This window comes from Procambarus clarkii, chromosome 78 (genome assembly GCF_040958095.1).
Source record: "Procambarus clarkii isolate CNS0578487 chromosome 78, FALCON_Pclarkii_2.0, whole genome shotgun sequence".
NCBI classification, from domain to species: Eukaryota; Metazoa; Arthropoda; class Malacostraca; order Decapoda; family Cambaridae; genus Procambarus; species Procambarus clarkii.
In genome coordinates, this window is record NC_091227.1 from 10,806,334 (window position 1) to 10,821,019 (window position 14,686).

At 48.4% G+C, this 14,686-nt stretch overlaps 1 protein-coding gene across 1 annotated transcript in view; it reads right to left on the minus strand.

The window, feature by feature from the left end:
* Nucleotides 1-1,900: 1,900 nt before the first annotated feature.
* LOC123746143 (salivary peroxidase/catechol oxidase) overlaps nt 1,901-14,686 on the minus strand; it is an 89,366-nt gene continuing 76,580 nt past the window's right edge. Inside the window, exons 16-17 of the mRNA XM_045727441.2 lie at nt 9,271-9,376; nt 1,901-7,110 (exon numbers count right to left, since the gene is read on the minus strand). Of these exons, the coding sequence (XP_045583397.2) occupies nt 7,029-7,110; nt 9,271-9,376 (188 nt within the window). The 3' untranslated portion in view covers nt 1,901-7,028. The remainder of the gene's footprint in view (nt 7,111-9,270; nt 9,377-14,686) is intronic.

A 14,686-nucleotide genomic window follows, 5' to 3' on the forward strand; every position in this document is an offset into this window, starting at 1 on the left:
AACAACAGAGGTCCCAGGACAGAGCCTTGAGGCACTCCACTTACAACATTTTCCCACTCTGACTTAACCCCATTTATACTAATTCTGTTTCCTTTGGTATAGCCATGCCCTAATCCAACTTAATACAGCACCCCAATACCGTGAGCCTCTATCTTTTTTTCTATCACTATCATGTGGCACTGTATCAAAAAGCTTTGCTAAAGACAAGGTACACAACATCACAAACCTTACCACTATCAACTGCCTCAACTATGCTGGAATAAAATTATAGCAATTTTGTTAAACATGAACGGCTATTTGTAAAACTATGTTGTGAATCATTTATTATTTTATATTTTTATATATGAAGACGAATGGTATTTGCAATTATCGACTCAAGCAACTTTCCCACAATAGACGTTAAGCTAATTGGTTGATAGTTTGACGCAAGTGATAATTTACCTTTCTTGAAAATTGGTACAACATTCAACGACTCTGGCACTCTGACTGAGGGTGACACACGGTACTGAGGGTGACACGCGGTACTGAGGGTGACACGCGGTACTGAGGGTGACACGCGGTACTGAGGGTGACACGCGGTACTGAGGGTGACACGCGGTACTGAGGGTGACACGCGGTACTGAGGGTGACACGCGGTACTGAGGGTGACACGCGGTACTGAGGGTGACACGCGGTACTGAGGGTGACACGCGGTTCTGAGGGTGACACGCGGTACTGAGGGTGACACGCGGTACTGAGGGTGACACGCGGTACTGAGGGTGACACGCGGTACTGAGGGTGACACGCGGTACTGAGGGTGACACGCGGTACTGAGGGTGACACGCGGTACTGAGGGTGACACGCGGTACTGAGGGTGACACGCGGTACTGAGGGTGACACGCGGTACTGAGGGTGACACGCGGTACTGAGGGTGACACACGGTACTGAGGGTGACACACGGTACTGAGGGTGACACACGGTACTGACCCTTGACACGGTACTGACCCTAGACACGGTACTGACCCTAAACACGGTACTGACCCTAGACACGGTACTGACCCTAGACACGGTACTGACCCTAGACACGGTACTGACCCTAGACACGGTACCGACCCTCGACACGGTACCGACCCTCGACACGGTACTGACCCTCGACACGGTACTGACCCTCGACACGGTACTGACCCTCGACACGGTACTGACCCTCGACACGGTACTGACCCTAGACACGGTACTGACCCTAGACACGGTACTGACCCTAGACACGGTACTGACCCTAGACACGGTACTGATCCTAGACACGGTACTGACCCTAGACACGGTACTGACCCTAGACACGGTACTGACCTTTGACACGGTACTGACCCTAGACACGGTACTGACCCGTGACACGGTACTGACCCGTGACACGGTACTGACCCTAGACACGGTACTGACCCTAGACACGGTACTGACCCTAGACACGGTACTGACCCTAGACACGGTACTGATCCTAGACACGGTACTGACCCTAGACACGGTACTGACCCTAGACACGGTACTGACCCTAGACACGGTACTGACCCTAGACACGGTACTGACCCTAGACACGGTACTGACCCGTGACACGGTACTGACCCGTGACACGGTACTGACCCTAGACACGGTACTGACCCTAGACACGGTACTGACCCGTGACACGGTACTGACCCTAGACACGGTACTGACCCGTGACACGGTACTGACCCTAGACACGGTACTGACCCTAGACACGGTACTGACCCTAGACACGGTACTGACCCTAGACACGGTACTGACCCTCGACACGGTACTGACCCTAGACACGGTACTGACCCTAGACACGGTACTGACCCTAGACACGGTACTGACCCTAGACACGGTACTGACCTTCACTATTTGCGAGGATATTAAAAACAAAATGTTAATGCTGTTTTCAGGTATATTAAAAGCTATACAGAAATGTCTTAAGATGTAATAATGTTTTTATAAGAGAAAATCAGTAGAATTTGTTCATTTCACAATGTTTTAATTTGCCCTTTGTTGAACACTGATGAGTTACTGCGGTGTTGAACACTGATGAGTTACTGTGGTGGTCAACACTGATGAGTTACTGTGGTGGTCAACAGTGATGAGTTACTGCGGTGGTGAACACTGATGAGTTACTGCGGTGGTCAACAGTGATGAGTTACTGTGGTGGTGAACACTGATGAGTTACTGTGGTGGTCAACACTGATGAGTTACTGTGGTGGTCAACACTGATGAGTTACTGTGGTGGTCAACAGTGATGAGTTACTGTGATCGTCAACAGTGATGAGTTACTGTGATCGTCAACAGTGATGAGTTACTGTGGTGGTGAACACTGATGAGTTACTGTGGTGGTCAACACTGATGAGTTACTGTGATCGTCAACAGTGATGAGTTACTGTGATCGTCAACAGTGATGAGTTACTGTGATCGTCAACAGTGATGAGTTACTGTGATCGTCAACAGTGATGAGTTACTGTGATCGTCAACATAAACACTGATGAATTACTGTGATCGTCAACAGTGATGAGTTACTGTGATCGTCAACAGTGATAAGTTACTGTGATCGTCAACAGTGATGAGTCACTGTGGTTGTCAACAGTGATGAGTTACTGTGGTCAACACTGATGAGTTACTGTGGGCGTCATCATAAACACTGATGAGTTACTGTGATCGTCAACAGTGATTAGTTACTGTGGTGAACATAAGCACTGATGAGTTACTGTGATCAACACTGATGAGTTACTGTGATCGTCAACATAAACACTGATGAGTTACTGTGGTCGTAAACACTGATGAGTTACTGTGATCGTCAACAGTGATGAGTTACTGTGATCAACAGTGATGAGTTACTATGATCAACAGTGATGAGTTACTGTGATCGTCAACAGTGATGAGTTACTGTGATCAACACTGATGAGTTACTGTGATCAACACTGATGAGGTACTGTGATCGTCACCATAAACACTGATGAGTTACTGTGATCGTCAACATAAACACTGATGAGTTACTGTGATCGTCAACAATGATGAGTTACTGTGATCGTCAACAGTGATGAGTTACTGTGATCTTCAACACTGAAGAGTTACTGTGATCAACAGTGATGAGTTACTGTGATCGTCAACAGTGATGAGTTACTGTGATCGTCAACAGTGATGAGTTACTGTGATCGTCAACAGTGATGAGTTACTGTGATCGTCAACAGTGATGAGTTACTGTGATCGTCAACAGTGATGAGTTACTGTGATCGTCAACAGTGATGAGTTACTGTGATCGTCAACAGTGATGAGTTACTGTGATCGTTAACACTGAAGAGTTACTGTGATCGTCAATAGTGATGAGTTACTGTGATCGTCAACAAACACTGATGAGTTACTGTGATCGTAACACTGATGAGTTACTGTGGTCAACATAAACACTGATGAGTTACTGTGGGCGTCAACATAAACACTGATGAGTTACTGTGATCAACAGTGATGAGTTACTGTGGGCGTCAACAGTGATGAGCTACTGTGGACGTCAACAGTGATGAGTTACTGTGGACGTCAACATAAACACTGATGAGTCACTGTGGTTGTCAATAGTGATGAGTTACTGTGGTCAACAGTGATGAGTTACTGTGGTCAACACTGATGAGTTACTGTGATCGTCAACAGTGATGAGTTACTGTTGGCGTCAACATAAACACTGATGAGTCACAGTGGTTGTCAACAGTGATGAGTTACTGTGGTCAACAGTGATGAGTTACTGTGGTAACACTGATGAGTCACTGTGGTTGTCAACAGTGATGAGTTACTGTGGTCAACAGTGATGAGTTACTGTGGTAACACTGATGAGTTACTGTGGGCGTCAACATAAACACTGATGAGTTACTGTGATCGTCAACAGCGATGAGTTGCTGTGGGCGTCAACAGTGATGAGTTACTGTGGACGTCAACATAAACACTGATGAGTCACTGTGGTTGTCAACAGTGATGAGTTACTGTGGTCAACACTGATGAGTTACTGTGGGCGTCAACATAAACACCGTCAACAGAAACTATAAGAGAAATGATGAAACTTGTTCAAGGGAGTGGTGACCCCCCCATCAGAGCTGGAGTGGTGACCCCCCCATCAGAGCTGGAGTGGTGACCCCCCCATCAGAGCTGGAGTGGTGACCCCCCCATCAGAGCTGGAGTGGTGACCCCCCCATCAGAGCTGGAGTGGTGACCCCCCCATCAGAGCTGGAGTGGTGACCCCCCCATCAGAGCTGGAGTGGTGACCCCCCCATCAGAGCTGGAGTGGTGACCCCCCCATCAGAGCTGGAGTGGTGACCCCCCCATCAGAGCTGGAGTGGTGACCCCCCCATCAGAGCTGGAGTGGTGACCCCCCCATCAGAGCTGGAGTGGTGACCCCCCCATCAGAGCTGGAGTGGTGACCCCCCCATCAGAGCTGGAGTGGTGACCCCCCCATCAGAGCTGGAGTGGTGACCCCCCATCAGAGCTGGAGTGGTGACCCCCCCATCAGAGCTGGAGTGGTGACCCCCCCATCAGAGCTGGAGTGGTGACCCCCCCATCAGAGCTGGAGTGGTGACCCCCCCATCAGAGCTGGAGTGGTGACCCCCCCCATCAGAGCTGGAGTGGTGACCCCCCCATCAGAGCTGGAGTGGTGACCCCCCCATCAGAGCTGGAGTGGTGACCCCCCCATCAGAGCTGGAGTGGTGACCCCCCCATCAGAGCTGGAGTGGTGACCCCCCCATCAGAGCTGGAGTGGTGACCCCCCCATCAGAGCTCGAGTTAGGACCCCATCAGAGCTCGAGTTAGGACCCCATCAGAGCTCGAGTTAGGACCCCATCAGAGCTCGAGTTAGGACCCCATCAGAGCTCGAGTTAGGACCCCATCAGAGCTCGAGTTAGGACCCCATCAGAGCTCGAGTTAGGACCCCATCAGAGCTCGAGTTAGGACCCCATCAGAGCTCGAGTTAGGACCCCATCAGAGCTCGAGTTAGGACCCCATCAGAGCTCGAGTTAGGACCCCATCAGAGCTCGAGTTAGGACCCCATCAGAGCTCGAGTTAGGACCCCATCAGAGCTCGAGTTAGGACCCCATCAGAGCTCGAGTTAGGACCCCATCAGAGCTCGAGTTAGGACCCCATCAGAGCTCGAGTTAGGACCCCATCAGAGCTCGAGTTAGGACCCCATCAGAGCTCGAGTTAGGACCCCATCAGAGCTCGAGTTAGGACCCCATCAGAGCTCGAGTTAGGACCCCATCAGAGCTCGAGTTAGGACCCCATCAGAGCTCGAGTTAGGACCCCATCAGAGCTCGAGTTAGGACCCCATCAGAGCTCGAGTTAGGACCCCATCAGAGCTCGAGTTAGGACCCCATCAGAGCTCGAGTTAGGACCCCATCAGAGCTCGAGTTAGGACCCCATCAGAGCTCGAGTTAGGACCCCATCAGAGCTCGAGTTAGGACCCCATCAGAGCTCGAGTTAGGACCCCATCAGAGCTCGAGTTAGGACCCCATCAGAGCTCGAGTTAGGACCCCATCAGAGCTCGAGTTAGGACCCCATCAGAGCTCGAGTTAGGACCCCATCAGAGCTCGAGTTAGGACCCCATCAGAGCTCGAGTTAGGACCCCATCAGAGCTCGAGTCAGGACCCCATCAGAGCTCGAGTCAGGACCCCATCAGAGCTCGAGTCAGGACCCCATCAGAGCTCGAGTCAGGACCCCATCAGAGCTCGAGTCAGGACCCCATCAGAGCTCGAGTCAGGACCCCATCAGAGCTCGAGTCAGGACCCCATCAGAGCTCGAGTCAGGACCCCATCAGAGCTCGAGTCAGGACCCCATCAGAGCTCGAGTCAGGACCCCATCAGAGCTCGAGTCAGGACCCCATCAGAGCTCGAGTCAGGACCCCATCAGAGCTCGAGTCAGGACCCCATCAGAGCTCGAGTCAGGACCCCATCAGAGCTCGAGTCAGGACCCCATCAGAGCTCGAGTCAGGACCCCATCAGAGCTCGAGTCAGGACCCCATCAGAGCTCGAGTCAGGACCCCATCAGAGCTCGAGTCAGGACCCCATCAGAGCTCGAGTCAGGACCCCATCAGAGCTCGAGTCAGGACCCCATCAGAGCTCGAGTCAGGACCCCATCAGAGCTCGAGTCAGGACCCCATCAGAGCTCGAGTCAGGACCCCATCAGAGCTCGAGTCAGGACCCCATCAGAGCTCGAGTCAGGACCCCATCAGAGCTCGAGTCAGGACCCCATCAGAGCTCGAGTCAGGACCCCATCAGAGCTCGAGTCAGGACCCCATCAGAGCTCGAGTCAGGACCCCATCAGAGCTCGAGTCAGGACCCCATCAGAGCTCGAGTCAGGACCCCATCAGAGCTCGAGTCAGGACCCCATCAGAGCTCGAGTCAGGACCCCATCAGAGCTCGAGTTAGGACCCCATCAGAGCTCGAGTTAGGACCCCATCAGAGCTCGAGTTAGGACCCCATCAGAGCTCGAGTTAGGACCCCATCAGAGCTCGAGTTAGGACCCCATCAGAGCTCGAGTTAGGACCCCATCAGAGCTCGAGTTAGGACCCCATCAGAGCTCGAGTTAGGACCCCATCAGAGCTCGAGTTAGGACCCCATCAGAGCTCGAGTTAGGACCCCATCAGAGCTCGAGTTAGGACCCCATCAGAGCTCGAGTTAGGACCCCATCAGAGCTCGAGTTAGGACCCCATCAGAGCTCGAGTTAGGACCCCATCAGAGCTCGAGTTAGGACCCCATCAGAGCTCGAGTTAGGACCCCAACAGAGCTGTAGTAAGGACCCATCAGAGCTGGAGTAAGGACCCATCAGAGCTGGAGTAAGGACCCACCACAGCTGGAGTAAGGACCCATCAGAGCTGTAGTAAGGACCCATCAGAGCTGGAGTCATGATTTATCAGAGGAACTGGATTAATGACTAATCAGAGATGGAGAATGACCCATCAGAAGGAGCTGGAGTGATGATCCATTAGAGCTGGATTGAGAACCCATCAGATGAGCTGCAGTATGAACCCATCAGACGAGTTAGGCAGCAGGCCTCTCTCCCTCCCACAGGGCCCAGTTGGGACGCGGGATGATGGGACCGCTGCACGGGGCGGGTTGGTTACTGTAACACAACACTCGAGTTAATGACCTCACAAACACACACAAATAATCATCATTATAAAATAATAATAAATTCATCGGTGTATTGCAACTCTGATGAGTGACTGCTTTTTGAACATAATAGTACCAAATATTATGAATAAAATACAGAATATATATATTTAGGTAAACTGGTCACTCCCTCATCAGAGGACGGGTGTTGGAGGCTCCTAGTTTAATTGGAAGAGGATTTATGATACTTGTTCGAGGTTGACTAATAGAAAAATTAACTGTAAAATGTATTACACTAATTATAAATTTACACAACTTTTCGAACCTATAGGGTTCATTCTCAAGTGATGGGACAAGACAAGGCATATAGGATTTATTTCACTGGCAGGTCAGGTACACACAATTAGGTGAGGAGGGAGAAGTAAACATTAGATGCGTGGATCAATAACCTATTCATACAAAGTTTAGTCAGGTGTAGTGGGCATAACGTTTTGGGCAGTGTTTTTTTTTTTGCACCACACAGAGCTGGCAAAGCCACAAACGTCAAAGCGCGGCAATAATTCGACGTCAGAGTACTTGTGGACACTGGCACATCAGTCAACGAACTGAGGGTGGAGCGGCTGGCTCGCCTGAGCGGGCTCCCTCTCCACTCTGTTGGGGGATAGGGCGCGCTAGTGGAGCGGCTGGCTCGCCTGAGCGGGCTCCCTCTCCACTCTGTTGGGGGATAGGGCGCGCTAGTGGAGCGGCTGGCTCGCCTGAGCGGGCTCCCTCTCCACTCTGTTGGGGGATAGGGCGCGCTAGTGGAGCGGCTGGCTCGCCTGAGCGGGCTCCCTCTCCACTCTGTTGGGGAATAGGGCGCGCTAGTGGAGCGGCTGGCTCGCCTGAGCGGGCTCCCTCTCCACTCTGTTGGGGGATAGGGCGCGCTAGTGGAGCGGCTGGCTCGCCTGAGCGGGCTCCCTCTCCACTCTGTTGGGGGATAGGGCGCGCTAGTGGAGCGGCTGGCTCGCCTGAGCGGGCTCCCTCTCCACTGTTGGGGGATAGGGCGCGCTAGTGGAGCGGCTGGCTCGCCTGAGCGGGCTCCCTCTCCACTGTGTTGGGGGATAGGGCGCGCTAGTGGAGCGGCTGGCTCGCCTGAGCGGGCTCCCTCTCCACTGTGTTGGGGGATAGGGCGCGCTAGTGGAGCGGCTGGCTCGCCTGAGCGGGCTCCCTCTCCACTGTGTTGGGGGATAGGGCGCGCTAGTGGAGCGGCTGGCTCGCCTGAGCGGGCTCCCTCTCCACTGTGTTGGGGGATAGGGCGCGCTAGTGGAGCGGCTGGCTCGCCTGAGCGGGCTCCCTCTCCACTGTGTTGGGGGATAGGGCGCGCTAGTTGGATGACGATTTGATTCATTGATTTTGTTTTGGAGAAGTTCTTTGGCTGTGTTCGGTCGTAAGTTGCAATGTTAACCAGTTAGAGGTTTGTACTTGTTCGCCTACATTTCTGGGTGTCTTCCACGGTCACTGGCAGACATGACAAACTCTAAATGCAGAGTGTTGATATGGCCATTGCACCCTGCGCCTCTCTGAGGGGGCCTGGTTCTGGCTCATGGCTCTCGATGGGCACTAGAACTCCAAGGACTGATGGCACCAAACTAATATGGCACATGTCAGTTTGACAGCTTCAGGGAGCCGTTGGGGCGCCCCACAGAAATGCACAATTGTTAAACGATTTGGCAGTTGTATTCCGGGGAACATAGGATTAAGGACTCGCCCGAAACGCTATGCATGCTAGTGGCTGATCGAGAACGTAAGAATTCTTGTATATATAAATAATAAAAAAAATCGCTTCCACACTCAATAATTCTCTTTTTGTCTCCTATTACCCTACTCCCTCACCCCCTCATAACTTCCATCCATCACTCGCTCCTCTCAATCTCCAACACTCACTCACAAAGAATGAAAAAAATGATTAATTTGCTAAAAAAATATTAATTTTCGAATTCAGTTGCAGAAAGCAGAAAAAAACAGAATCATGGTAGCAACATAGAAAACGTTGCACAAACATAAAACTTTGAGAGTAACTACGACAAACTGGCCAAGTGAGCCAGACCTCCCTCAAGCTTGAGTCTTTGTACCCTAAACAAGAAATGGGTAACCAGAAATAGACAATAGAATTAGAAGACAATAAACTTACAATCTGCTGTTGGTCTGCATGAAGGCGAGTGGCTGGACGGCGGCAATGTTGGCGTTGTCACACATGATCCTGGCCCAGGAGCTAAGACGGATCTGCTGCAACTGAGCTGTAAGGGAACACAGTGGTCAATATTGGTGAGCATCACTGTCGGGTCAGTATTGGTGAGCATCACTGTCGGGTCAGTATTGGTGAGGATCACTGTCGGGTCAGTATTGGTGAGCATCACTGTCGGGTCAGTACAGGAGAAGGTCACTGAGGGGTCAGTACAATTGGGATCACTGTGGAGATCTCCTGAAATCTAAGATCTTAATAATCTCATCTTAGATTGATTGAGATCTAAGATCTCAATAAATGGATGAATGAAAGCAGTTCCATTGGCCGCGTTCCTTCGGGTTTTGAGAGGGTTATGAGGGATAACATCCAGATGAACACCTCGAATAAACTCCAGTTTCCAGACTAGCAGGATTACAGAAAAGACACAGCCATATTTCCGTAGAAAACATTACCGCAGGTACATCGGCAGTCAAGATTACAGGTGACCTGTTCAGAAGGTCAAGAAGGATGAGAGGACTGGACCCAGAATAGCAGCCTCAGAGATCAGACAAACACACACCGAGCTGACGGCAGAGCGGCATCACTCCTCGCCATCAGTTGAATCCCCAGGTGGACACAATGCATTCCAGATGTTATAAAGTTAGGGCTAACCCCCCTAGATGGACACGCCTTTGGAAAGAGTGACATTCTAAAGATTCAAAAAGACGTGGCCGGCATCACATCCATTGACATTGGTCATGAAGGTGAGGATGTTGTGCTCTTCTTTTCATGCGCGGAGGACTTGGAACAACTCCTGGTCAACGAACTCCCACTTCGCACTGAGCTCCACCTCAATCTAAACTACCCAAAGTAGTTCCTGGCAGAAAAAAAAAAATTGTCAGCAGGGTCAGCCAATGGATAACTGCTGACTGAAAAGGAAGTAAGATCATTCGCAACATCGAGAACGAAAACCCATCCCTGGGCGTGTTCGAATCTTTCTGTAGCGATGATAAAACAACAATTAAGGTAATTTTCACCTCATTGGCAGCGGTTACCCAGGCTGCCACACAAGGTTTCTACTGCTTCGACCTAAATATACCACCTCACCAAGTGAGAAAGGAACGATACTAAGCACTCCAATCCAAGCACTTCAACAGTGCTTCAAGTGTTACGAGCTCTCCCACCCCATCAACAAGCGTCAGCAACTGGACCATCACTACTCCATATGCAAAGCATCAACCCATCGCTGCTCGCTCTGCGGTGGCGATCACCCTGCAATTTCTTACCGCTGCCCCCGCAGACAGGAAAACATCAAGGCCCAGGTTGAAGCCAAGAGAAACAACCCTTCTGCCTCCACGACCAGAGTCCCAGGTGCTCCACCCACCACCTCAGCTCCCACCAACCGACCAAAGGACTTTTCATTTTTATCAAATAGTGGCTTCTGTCGGAAATTCGACACACGTAACACAATACAGTTACCCCATAAAGAAAAGAGAGTGGGTTATTCTGTGACGTCATCCAACAAGACGTATATTTATATATCTCATCTCCTTTTAAACCTCAGTCTAGTATTTAAACTTAATAAAAAAGTGTTCACTCGGACTGAATATAATTACCAACACAAGAAGTATAGCTTGACTCCCTTGTTACTGTTAAATAAAATCCGAATTAGAACCAGGATATTATCACAACACAGAGGGAGGCAGCGTCACTACACACAGAACAATAACAAAGACGAGTGCTCCGAGAGACTTCTGATACTAGTCTCGCACGATAGACTTACTCTATCCCTAGAGAATCATAAAGACACGAGAGAGAGGAGGCTCCTTACGGGCCGGAAAAAACTTGTCATAGACACCCAGATTATGTGTCAACAAGCGAGTAGCAACCACAACAGCCTCTCTACAAAACAGGAACACTTGAGTATCCGACTGCCTTATACTTTTATTATTAATGTGTACACTAGGTAATATTGGTTAGGTAGCAGGTTATGAGAAAGCTTAAAGCTCACAACAAGTACGTATTCAGCAATATTCACCCCCCCCTTATTCATGTTATACCTGTACCCTATATGTTAATGTACAACCACTAATTCTAAACATTCGGCAGGTAAATAAGTGATGTGAAGTTACAAGGCTGCAGCTGGCTCCCAACATAATTGTCAAGTTTGCTACCCTGTTGTACACCAACCTTGCAGGCCTCCTGATAGCCGCCATTACGTGGCACTCTGAGGCACAGGGCCACACCCTAATCTGAAGTAACAACATAGCCAGCCTGATTAGGCCACACCTACAGTACCAAATAAGGCCTAGAATTCTTTAAAACTGTAGTATAATAGTAGATTAGACCATATGTGGTATGATTAATAATTAATAATTTGTAACAATAAGGTAAACAAATGAGGCTTGTACCATATTCATTACAAGGTGATGCGAGTTGCATTTGTCCCTTCCATTGTGTGTGTTAAGTTCTGGCAGGCTGAATTATAATATACACTCCACTAACTAAGAAATTAATCAAATAATAATAATATAATATTCAAGTAACAAAAAATAAAATGAAGTAAAATTTGAATATTCATAAAAAAAAAAGAATAAAGCCAGCAAGGATTTTCCCACAGCTCCTCCAACCAGGTGACCCAGCCTTCACAATGGGGACCCAAGACCCCACAGGCTCCTTCGCAGCCCCTTGAAGCACGTGCAGGCATTATCCCTGGTCTTATTAGACTAGCGGAGAGACTTGCCGGACCAGACAACCACCGTTACGTCAGTGAACTGAACGCATTATACCTAGCCAATGGCCTGAACCCCATCATAGCCCCTGGCACAAGTCACACTACTTCCCCTACTACACAGGGGACTTCCACAAGGTCGATCTCAACTCAGACCCCAGCTCCACCAAAGACCCAGGCTGCACAAACAGCAGCCCCACCACTCCAGCTCCCAACACTCCTACCATCACCATCTCAGCAAACGCACTAGCAGACGTGCTGTCTACAAATGCAAACAGCACCACCAACGCTCCTGAAATAGCTTCTACCACTAATCCACTACACCTGAGCCTACCTCAGGCTGCGAAAGACAAAATCACCAACTACGGAGGTTACAGACTCCTCAGACGAGGAAATCTTAATAGGATCTCCACCGCCGCCCCACAAATGCGACACCTACTCGGTACAAGACCTCCTCATGGATGCCACCTCACCAAACTCCGACGTCAGCACTGCCATATAAACTCGCAGCGAGTCTCAAAGAAAAAACGGAAGGTCTAGAGGTCTACACTAACCCACCAGCTCCATAACTGGTACAGCCAGCCCTCCGAGGCTGAAAGCTACCATGAAGACCTCCATCCATCCACAGATCTCCAGTATCAGCTATTTGTACGGACAATAACTCGAAAGAGCCTCCACTTACGGGCTATTCATGCCTGTGTCACCTTTAGGGTGGTTTAATCTTCATCAGTCAATCAATCAATCAATCGATAGCAGCCTCATTAGACGTTGAGATGCGAGTCTCGTACTAATCACACACTCAGACCTTGACAAAGTACTCAGGAGGGTGCGAAAGACTTGGTGTAAATTATATAAATTTCACAAATACACAAGTGTTGGTTTTTTATCCTAATATTATTATTATTATTAGTATTATTATAAGATAGGGTCACTGTGGGGGTCAGTCAAATAAATGATCACATGAAGCTAACTTAAACTTGTATCTACCAGGTCTGAACATAAGCTGGGTAGCCTTGATGCATTCCGAATAACCCTGGTTCCATAATGTTACATGATCCTAAGAACTATCTCTTGGTGCCGACCACTTACAGATTAAAATGGTCCCTTGTGTACATGATGTGATACTGGTGGAAGCGATGGGATATTCCCTAAAAAATACTAGTAGTACCATTATGAAACAGGAATTGCACTGCTTATTAATTTGTTAGCACCAGGATTATAACAATTTTGCTGAAAAAATATGTTGTAAGCGAAATATGTTGTAACTAGCTACGTGGACTCAGGCGATGATTAGTGTCTGCATCACAGCTCTGCAGTCACACAGCAAGACGATTTCAAGGGCTGTCTGCAAGAGACAATATTTGTTTTTGTCCACTAGTACAGAATTACACTCGCAAACACTCATAAGAGTCAGGTAAGCTTGTGCTGATATCAACTTTATGTTGGGTAATCCTCAAGTAGCATTTGCTACAGCATAAGGAAGCGTTTGAGTAAATTTCACTTACGAGATGGATAGTGACCATTAGCTGCATTTTCTGGATGCAACAGTCTCTGGAAGAAATGGCGGCTTTCACACTGCAGTCACCACTAAGGAAACCAACATAGGAATGTTCCTTAATGTACGTAGTGAGCGCCCTGATAGATACAAGCGAGTGCTGTCGATGCCTCTATCATCCGCGCTCACACATACAGCTCCAGATAGAAGAAGATTAACGAGAAATTTGGCAGAGTACGGCAGGTCCTAGTAAATAATGGATACTCTAACGTACACGTTGAAGAGATTATTAAAAGAAGTTGAGCACCATGCTATCACTGACGAAAAGGCCAGCAATAAATTTTATGTCCCACCTGTCAAAGTATTTTACAGGAAATTCTTTGCCACAGCTCACAAAATGGAAGAAGTTCTAAAAGACCTAGTTGATATAAAACAGGACGCCCTATCAACACCAACCAGAAGATGTATCAGTATATACTGCAACAACAAGAACACCGCCAACTTGCTCTTGAAGAACTCCCTCTCGACACCAGACAAAACGCCCTGAAAGAGACGAACATCGTCTATGCCTTCACATGCCCACTTAGGGAATCAGCCCAAACAATCCAAGTATATAGGCAAGACAACAACACCTTCACTGTGCCTGACAATGCACAAACATTAATGCCCCATCAAAGAATATATCTCTAAAATTATCTCCACAGATAGCCTGATAAACACTGAAATAATCGACAGATATAAAGATAATAGAAGATTAAACATCGACGAAGCCCTATACATCAAACAAACACGGCCAAGTACTAACTGGAAGCTAACATTCAGTTATATTATATCATCAAGAACATGATACAATATGCTGCAAGCTGCAGTGGGTCATGTGACCCATATGACACTTCACTTTACTCATAGTTATAGATTCGATTGCTCCAGCTGACTTCTACTGCTAATGACTTCTACTCTGCCTTTGACAATGCTGACAGGGTCACTGAAACGCATAGAGTTAATTATTAAACTTCCTTCTCAAGTGAAGAACATATAAAATATAGGAGAGATTCAAGCTAGAATCTTTTATTTTACCCTTTTTGTTATCCATATATATATATATATATATATATATATATATATATATATATATATATATATATATATATATATAT